Below are 10,425 nucleotides of genomic sequence, written 5' to 3' on the forward strand. Positions count from 1 at the left end.
ATCCATCATAAAATGAAAATGGTATATCCAAATTGAGCTCCAGTAGACCATGGGGCATGATTAAGCAATGAGTCAAATGTGTAAGATAAAACCTCTCCCACCTCCAAACCACTCCCATTGTAGTAATAACAGTCAAAGGATCATCGTGTATTCTTTATGGTCTCTTTATGTTCATTTACACATGCATATACCTGTAGGTTTTATTCTGACAGAGCTTTAGCCCTTTTCCTTAATAATCGGTGCTATGCATTGATCTTTGACTTGGTTTTCTTTCACCTAACAATGACAATATCCAATAGTTGTCTCTAGATTAGTATGCAATTACCTAATTCAGTCTTTTCATCACTGCACAAGATTTCACATGATGGATATTCAAGTTATTTCTGTTACTTTTCTTTGTCGCTTCAGATAACGCTGAAATAGATGTAATCCTATGTATTGGCACTTATATGTCTATAGTATAGTTTTCTAAAGGAGAGACTTCTAGGTAAAATGCCATATTAGCTTATCATTTTAAATAAAACTACCAGATTGTTTTGGAGAAATGTAGTATTGCATCCTAGCTGCAATTCATCCTATCAGCAGGAAATAATAGTAGTGTACATAGTCAAATAGGCATTCCACCATCATTGAAAACTATCAAAATATCCTCTGCATGAAAGTCACTGCCTTGTAATCTCATTTCATTTCATTTACTTGATCAGTCATGACGTGGAACATTTTTTACAATTTTTGCCAATTTGTATTTCCATCTGTGAATTGTTTATTCATTTGTCTGTTTATTGTTTTTCTTCATTGATTGTGAATTATGGACATTTTCTTGAATAGTAGGGATATTATCTTATTCTTTGACACATATACACAAACGTTTTCTCTCATTTTATTATGTGGCTCTGAATATTGCTTATGGTGCTTTGATTTTTCCATAATAACTCTGTTTTCATGTCTGTATTAAATAGTATTCACACACCCATAATTTATAAATATTTACCTAAGCTTTCCTATAGCACATTCATACTCTTCATCAATCTCAGTATTATTTCGAAACTTAATGCTGTCACATAGAACAACACTATGGCAGAAAAATTCTTAAGAACTATTCCAGCTTTCAAATAATCTGCAAATTGGCAGAGTCAAGACTTACATGCAGCTTCTGATTTTTAGTCCAATGTTCTTTTTACTTTACATTCTGTACCAACAACTACAGTGCAACATAAATGGAACTCTATTCTACATACCTATTGGTCAAATAAGTCTTTCAAATTTCCTCTTAAATGCATCTTTTACTTCCTTGTTCCTCAAGCTGTAGATGAGGGGGTTCAACATAGGGATGACCACAGTGTAAAATAGAGAAATCACTTTATTGATATCTAACGAGGAAGCTGAGCCAGGCCGAACATAGATAAAGAAAAGAGTCCCATAGAGGATGGAGACGGCTGTCAGGTGAGAAGAACATGTGGAGAAAGCTTTCTGCCTCCCCTCTGCACTCCGGATTTTCAAGATGGCCACCAGGATGCAAATGTACGAGATCGTGATGATCAGGCCACTGAATACGAGAATAGCTCCAGCTATGGTGAAAAGGACTAACTTATTGATCCAGGTGTCTGCACATGCCAGTGAAAGCAGTGGTGAAATGTCACAGCAGAAGTGATTGATAATATTTGAACCACAGAAGGGTAAGCCAAAAGTGAGAATTGTATGAGTCATGGTACTTACAAGAGCCAAGACATAAGGCCCTACCACCAGCTGCACACACACCCTCTGGGACATAATGAGCGCATACAACAAGGGCTTACAGATGGCCATGTACCGGTCATATGCCATCGAAGCCAGGAGGAAACATTCCATGGCCACAAAAAGGCCAAAAAACCACATCTGTGCAGCACAGCCCATGAAAGAGATGCTTCTTTTCTCTGCAAAGATGTCACACAGCATCCTGGGGGCAATGGAAGAAGAGGAACAAGTGTCTACAAAGGACAAGTGGCTGAGAAAAAAGTACATGGGTGTGTGGAGTCTGGGATCGATCCATATGAGAGTGATCATGCCCAAGTTACCCCCCAGTGTGACAAGATAGATGAAGAGAAGCATGACAAAGAGGACAATCTGCTGATGGAGATGATCTGTGAGGCCCAAAAACAGAAATTCAGTCACTGTCGTCTGATTCTTGTCTTCCATCGGTCACTTATAACCTGTATACGAAATTAAAAAATATGTTCTTTTTCTAAAAAATGTAATGATGCATGCAAAAATAGCCTTTTAGTATTTAAGAAACTGTCAATATTTCATAGACATAGACAATATTTCATAGACATTCTAATAATAGACATTTGGAGTATAACAACTTGAACAGAGAAGAAGTCATTTCAGTGCTTGTCTTGATGAAATGGATAATAACTTGTAGATATTATGAAGATAGCATTTATATTTGCATTCACTAATCCATTCCCTTTATAAAGGTTTAGAAAAAAAAATGGATAAAAAATCTAACGGGTTATTTGTCATGGAGAAGATTATACAGTAACAAATGATAATCATTGTTATGTTTATAAAGGACAGCTCTCCGACAAGACATTAGATATATTTACTTTTTGACCAACCTGAAGAGAGAATTGGCACAGAGAACTAAAATAGAGGATTCAGGATTAAAGTTAATGCCAGTGAAACAATTACCACCAACCATTAATTCAAACAAACAAGGTCAGATTTAAAAGTTCAAAAAGTTGTTAGGATACTGTACTGAAGAGCTAGACGGAACACCAAAGACCTCTTTGAAGTTCCTGAGTAGTGAGTTCCATTCACAAAAGTCTAAGTCAACTGGTCTTTCCATCATATCCCAATTTTTCTTTTTATCCAAAATGAGAGATACTTACACCTTCAAGGAAATCCTTTGTTTTTCTTTTAACTGCTTCAAGATGAATGGCAAAGCCCAGCGTTTTCTGGTCTTGATCAGAAAGGCAGTCCGGAAGATTGAATTTCCTTCTTGGTACTGACCTTCTGCAACAGAAATGGTGTCCTAAGCACTTGGTAGAGGTGGTAGCTTTCCATACTGATGAGCCTGAGACTAAAGAGATGCTCTTTGTTCCACACACTGACATGTCCGGCACAAGATCAGAGACACATTCACCTGATATTTTTAAGTGATGTAAAGCCATGTCTCTGAAGAACTAAAACCTCAAGAGTTTATTCCTCAGGGAAAAAATTAGAGTGATTTCATTGGCATCCATCCCAGGATTTTTCTCAACCAGAGGATTCCTGAAAAAATAATGCTTTCTTCCCTTCGAGAATTTCCTTGCAGCAACAGCCCCGCTTTGCCTCCACAGAGAGTGATGTGTTAAATACCGAGCAGCAGCCTGGGGTGAAGTGAAGTGCTGAGCACTCTGGATCCTGAGGCATAGGTCCACAGCCAGGTTAATCTGGACAAGTGGGTTTGGTTTTGTTCTGTTTTTTTTTTGTCTTTTTTTAAGTTTCTTTTTTGTTATCTCTATGCATCAATATCATCACCTGTAAAATGAGGAGAATAATAGAACCTTGCTCACAGAGACATTGGAAGACTTGATGAATTATTATATTCATCATGCTTACGAGGGCACATGCCCCATGATAAGTGCCCATTAATGTCTCTTATCATTTTTGTGAAATGACAGTAAAGTTGCAGAAGCAAAACTAGGAATTAAAAAAAAAACTGATAGCTTGCTTGGTTCAAGGCAAAATTTAGCACAGGATTTTAGAAAAAGGCAGGATCATTGTGAGCTGAAGTGGTTGGGAATAATTTTATGGGAGGATTTAGTCTGCAAATACATTAAATAGTTTGAAATAATCTGAATTTAACAGGAAAAGCATTCCAGGTTGGAGCAAGGGATAAATAGAGAAAAGGAGGCAGGAACACTACTAGATTGGAATGACACTTCATACAGGAGAAATGTAGCATCTAAGAAGATATGACAGGTAGAATAATGGTCCCCAAGATGTCTATCTCCAAATCCTGGGCACTGCGACTACGTCGCCTTACATGGCAAAAGGAATTTTGCAGATGTGATTAGCTTAAGGACCTTGAGATGACATGATCTGGTAGGACTTTCTGAGCTGTGGTCAGGGAGTGGTGTGCCTAAGAGGAAATGGTCAGAGATATGCAACTTTACTGCATTGAAGATGGAGGAAGGGGTCATGAGTCAAAGAGTGTGGGCATTCCCAGAAGCTAGAAAAAGCAACGAAGAAGATATTTTTCTGGAACCTCCAGAAAACAATGCAATACCGTCAACACTTTGACTTTAGCCCAGTGAGACCTATATAAAACTTTTTGACCTAGAAAACTTTAAAATAATAAGTGTGTGTTCCTTTAGCCAGTCAGTCTGTGGGGATTTGTTAGGGCAGCAGTGGGAATCTAATACAGACAGGTGAGATGATGTCAGACAACACTTTCTCTGGAAAGCTTCTCTTGATTTCCTAGAAAGAATGCGATTCCCCTACTTCTGCAACAAGGTATACTCATGTAAAACTACAATTAATTGTCTCTCATCGGCTAAAAGAATGAAGTTTTCTTGATATTTTGGTCTGTTCTTTACAAGGCTGTGAAAGTGTTTTATTTTTGTCTTTCAAGTAACTTGCCTTGAAGACAAAGGTTCTGTATTTTGTCAAAATAATTTCTGTGTTGCTTGTTGTTTTTATCATGTCTGATTACCTCAAATTCCATCTTCACTAGACTTACAAAAAAATTCCTAATGGATTGAGAGAAATGCAGGTCTCATGGTTTTCTTGTATGAAAATACATTAATATAAATGTTTCAATAATTGAATACTTCTCACATTGCAGAAGCTACTCCAGTTCAAGTATACAATGACGGTCTGCAAGCATGCTAATGGCCGCCTGGAAGTTAGTTCACAGTTCCGACATACATTCAGAACAATTAGCAGTCTTTTGTTGGGTTTACCCTGAAGTTCCTAACTGATTTACCTCTCCTGTCTCTTCCTTCCATTCTCCTGGCTGCTGTAATTTAATTTAGGGCATCTCAGAATTTTTTCCTTGTTACAGCAATCATAGGAGAGCAAAATACCATCTCTGAGCTATCCCCAAAGAATCTTCATTCCAAATGTCCCTCCCACCCCTTGTATCTAAATGCAAATTGAGTTGCCAATCACTATTATTCTGAGGTCTTACATCCATGTTCCAACATCCTGTTCTGTGATTAATATAATTCATTGTCTCATACTTTATGAGAATCTGAATAGCAAACAATTCTCAGAACGAAACTAACCTGTGAGTGGCCCTCCTAGTCAGTCTTACATAACCTTTCAGCTCTTGCTCCCCACAGAGCCCTTATCTTAAACTACTCCTTGTATTTCAGAATTCTTAATAAATGCTTGAGTTAATGACTTTTGGTTGTTTTTTCATTTTTAGTGCAGTATTTACCTCACAGAGTTGTTGTAAATGTAAAATATGCAAGGAAAGCTTTCAGCACTAAACCGACTTCATAGGAGATTTTCCATCAATGGTAGTAATACTGCTGCTGCCAATCATTAGAACAACATTCAAAGCCTGATTTCCAGGGATGATGATGATGATAATAGTGATGATGATGATGATGATGATGGTGGTGGTGGTGGTGGTGGTGGTCGCGGCGGTGGTGAAGTCAGAAAAGGTAAACAGCAAATAATTGGGTAGCCACTCAGAACAATCACAATAAAACAGTGAACTTTTTGAGCATAGACCAAACCAAAAACTAGGGCAAAATTGCCAGAAGTAAATTCAAATATGAAACAGCAGGCTACTTTAAAGAATTTAAAATTATTATTATCCTTAGTAATGTTACACAGTGTTGCAGATCTCAGGTAATTGTTTCTTTACTGATACTCACCTCCAAATAGTTTGCGGACTTGTTAAAGGAGAGTGAAATAGATAGATTTCTTGTTGGACATTTCTGTGTCAAACCGTACCCAAACAGGATGAGCTGAGTGACAAGGTGTTGGGGCAAAGAAAGCAACTTTATTTGGAAAGCCAGCAAGCCAAGAAGTTGGTGGACTAGTGTCCTAAAGAACCATCTTACTAAAATAAGAACTTAGGCTTCTTTTATATCAAGGAAAGAAGGAAAAGGGAGGTACCAGAGATGATTGACAACCATTTGGCCACCAGTAGGAGTCAAATAAAGGTTGTTCTTGGTCTCTCGATTTAAGTTTATGTGAGTCCAGTCACTAGATTCCTGCAAATCTTTGATAAACCATTATTATTTTTTGACACATTTCCCTTATCTCCTCCTAACAGAAAGTTTCTGGTAAGGAGCTGTTTTGGTAAAACTCAAGTAGCAAGCAGAATTCCTCTAATGATTCGCATGTCTATTTGAAGGACAAAGCAGAAACTATTAACCTCACAAAGCAGGCTGGAACAAGAAGGATCTAGAAAGGTCGATATTTCACATTGTTACAAAACCTCTAGAATCAATCCAAGTCTTTTTCTACTATCTAAGCCTCTAATATTAAGATAGACAGAAAAACAGCATTTTTCTCACTGTAACATGGAAAGTTGAAAAATTGTAGTCTTGTTCTTTGACATTAAGTTTTATGGTGTTAAGTAAAGGACTTCCTCATTTTTGAGAAAATGCTTAGATTCAGAAGGTTGATTTGTTTTTTCAAAAGGTCAATTCACTTTTAAAGTGAAACAGTGTATAACACTCCACACCACAAAATAAAAGGTCAATTCACTTTTAAAGTGAAACAGTGTATGACACTCCACACCACAAACGGCCAGCATTGTCTTGATACATAGACCCAAGGACACTATTTCAAGATCCTGTCCTCAACCCAGAAGATCAAGCTTAGCATATAAAAAATCAGTGGTCAATAGTTCTTTGCATTTGTAAAAGAAGTTGCCTCTGAAATTTATCACTAACCCATCCACTTGAGATCCAGTTTTCTTAAGTGAATTGACTTTTAGTCTTGTAGTGAATCTTTACAGAATTCTATTGTAGTTCAAGTTTTGTAGAGGTTGGATCTCTTCTTAGTGGAGTTCTCATTTGACTTCGAGAGGTAGAGGGTTAAAATTTCCTAGGGCAAGAAGTTTCTAAGGCCATCTTTTCATAATATGATTGTCTGTAATTTTATCGGTTATCGTTTCCCACAGTCCCATCTTTTTGTATTTTGAATTTATCGAAGCACATATGTAAGTGGATTGTGTTAATTCAGATTCATTGAAATTAGTCCCATAACGTGGTTGCAAATTAACTATAATAAATCCATGCTTGTATTATATTAAACAATAAGATTTTTTTATACTATACTACTAAATTTTATTTAGTTTTCAGGATTTGAACAACTTTTGTTAGGTTATCTCTTCATGGCCATAATTAATTACCTCCTTTCTTATAAATGTATGTTATTTCCAATTGAAAGATTGAGGGTTTTTTCCCCCATCTTTGAATGTAGGCTAACTTTAGTAACTTCCTTGACTGCTGGATTGGACAGATTTGGGGGATGATATTCTGGAATGAGGCCACTCACTGAACAAATGGCAACAAGAGGCCATTGCTGGTAGACTAGAGAGGTCATTCCACTAGCATGCCCTAACATTGCAATTGCTAAGATTATTCACCTGCACTGAACTGAGGTGGCATACAGGTGAAAAATGTCCTTCGGCTTATGCAGTTATGTCTAACATGTCAGGGATATGGTAACTACAGAACTGGGAAGTTGGTTGTTGTTAAATTCCATTAACAGGCTAAAGGATGAAAATAACAGACTCGGGCAAGATAATTACCAACTCAAGATATGTAAAAGTCAGATAAGCAATTTAAGAATCCTCATCTCCTAAAATAAGAGACAAGACTGTATGAACTCTCACTTTAAGAACCTGATGGTGGAAAAGGGAAGAATAAAGAAACTGAATTCACAACTTCTGGAAGTCTGTTGTACAAAAGTCAGGGCTCTGATGGGGAAGAAGTTGAAAACTGAGAACTGAAATTAAGACATCCGTGTGGATATGTTTGACTCCCCAAAGCGTCTGATCCTGCAGAAACTGCCCTCTTCCCCTTGCTGGAAGACAGCTGCCTCCCTTTGCCTACAGAACAGAAAGAGGGCTCACCAGAGTCAGATGCTGCCAAAGTAAATAAGTGTTTTTCTCAAGATCTAACTCCACTTTCTCTCCTGGCCTTCAGACTTAATAACCTGAGGCCACACTTGAAATGGTGCATCCTGATGACTAAGAAGAATTGTCCCTATGGTTCACAAAAAGAGTTATAGGCGTTGGTGGAAAAGCACTGGCCAGAACCAGGAAAGCCTGGGGAGGTATACAGAACACATGTGCTGAGGATGGGAGGCATGCAAAGCTGAGTAAGGAGGAATTTACTGAGGAGGAAGCACTCTAGCGACTCACAAGTTAGCTTGTATGAAGACACCAGGAGCCAAATCTCATGAGCTATGAAGATGGGTCCTTGGATCTTTGAAAAGCTAACAGCCTATCATTATGAGGTAAAGGTATCATTACCTCCATGGCGCAGGGTTGAAGAAGGAGCCTTGAAGCTCAGAGATGTAGAGATGCTTCAAAGTATTTATGATATGGATCAAGGCTTCTTAAAGTCAGTGGGCATGGTAAGATTTTAAAACACTTGAATCTAGGAGTCAGTGCAACCACCAAAACCATAAAGGATGCAGTGGAAGTAGTACCATTACATATTTACTTCAGCAGTCTGGCTCCTCCAGAAACCAGATGCTGCTAGAGAATGGCTGTAACTTCTTCAAGTTCAACCAAGTAGCAGCTCAATAGGAGCACCATACTATACAGGAGACCATATGTGAGGAGTCCCACACATAGAGTATAGTCAATGATTTGAAGAGTGTATTCTTTTCCATTCTGATTAGAGAAAAAGTATCAGAAACCATTTATGTTCATGTGAGATGAACAACAATAATCATTTACAACATTAGTTCAGGGCTATGTTAACTCTTTGCCCTCTTTAATATAGTCTGTGGATATGTGACCCCTAAGATATCTGGCTCTTATCCCTGATACTGAGTGTAACATCACTATTTGATAACATCATACAAAAAGAGCAGATTATACAAGCAGCTGCTAGAACATTACAGGTCTTGTGCTCCAAGGGTGGGAGATAAACCCTACGAAGATTTATATGGGCTAAGTTATCACAGCTCCAGCAGTTAGGGGCATGCTATAACATCCCCATAAAGTAAAATCCATGAAGAAGCATCCAGTGTCTGCTGATAGCCCTCTTTAAGATTGGAAAGCAACATACATCACAGCTAGGAATAGTTCTCTAGCCCATGTACCCAAGGGCAGAGAGTCAGCCAGGGTCAAGTGGGATGCAGGGCAAGGAACAGTTCTGTAGTTGGTCTCATTTGCAGTGTAAGCAGTAGTGCCACTTGGGCCACATGACACAATGAACACTATGATGCAAGTTGTAATATGGAGCTCATGACAAACTTCAGTGGGAGAATAACGCAGGTACTAGGCTTGATGAAATATTATGCCATCTGCAACAAAAAAGGTTGTGTCTTTTGAGAAAGAGCTCCTGGCCTGTTTCTGGGCCCAGGAAAATGGGGAGCACTTGCACAAGGGGCATTGTATGAGTATGTATCCAGGCCTGCCACATGAACTGGGTCCTGGCAGATACTTCAATAAATAATGTCAGATGGGCACAGCAGCCATCCATCAGAAGATGAAAATGGTACATCTTAATCAAGCCCCGGTAGGACCAGAGGGCATGATTAAGCAATGAGTCAAATATGTATGATAAAACCTCCCTTTTCCTACCTCCAACGCCACTTCCATCGAAGTAATCACAGTCAAAGGATTGTCGTGTATTCTTTATAATTCTCTTTATGTTCATTTATACATGCATATACATGTAGGTTTTATTCATTGCAGAGCTTTTGCCCTTTTCCTTAATAATCTAACAGTGACAGCATACAACAGTTCTCTCCAAGTCAGTATGTGATTGCCTAATTCAGTCTTTTCATCACTGAATAAGATTTCACATGATGGATGTTCAAGTTATTCCTGTTATTTTTCTTAGCCACTTCACATAATGCTGAAATAGACATAATCTTATATATTGACATTTATATTTCTGTTTTCTAAGGAGGGATTTCCAGGTCAAATGCCATATAAAGTAATCATTTTAAATGAAACTACTAAATTACTTTGGAGAAATGTAGTATTTCATCTTATCTGCAATTTATCCTATCAGCAGGAAACGATAACAGTGTACATAGTTAAATAGGAACTTCAGTGTCATTGAAAACTTTCAATATTTCCTCTGCATGAAAGGCACCACTTATAATCTCATTTCATTTTATTACTTGTTTGATCTCAATATGGAACATTTTACATGAAATTTTTGGCAATTTACATTTCTATTTCTGTAAGTTGCATATTCATATACCTGTTATCTATTTTTTCATTGTGGATTTTGCACATTTCTT

The 10,425-nt window shown here is 37.8% G+C and overlaps 1 protein-coding gene across 1 annotated transcript; it reads right to left on the minus strand.

The window, feature by feature from the left end:
- Window positions 1–1,245: 1,245 nt before the first annotated feature.
- Window positions 1,246–2,175, minus strand: LOC107499065 (olfactory receptor 5G3-like). The gene has a single exon (XM_016122886.2). It carries the CDS (start codon window positions 2,173–2,175, stop codon window positions 1,246–1,248), a length of 930 nt encoding a protein of 309 aa, XP_015978372.2.
- Window positions 2,176–10,425: the final 8,250 nt, after the last annotated feature.

Source organism: Rousettus aegyptiacus, unplaced genomic scaffold (assembly GCF_014176215.1).
Source record: "Rousettus aegyptiacus isolate mRouAeg1 unplaced genomic scaffold, mRouAeg1.p scaffold_m13_p_5, whole genome shotgun sequence".
NCBI classification, from domain to species: Eukaryota; Metazoa; Chordata; class Mammalia; order Chiroptera; family Pteropodidae; genus Rousettus; species Rousettus aegyptiacus.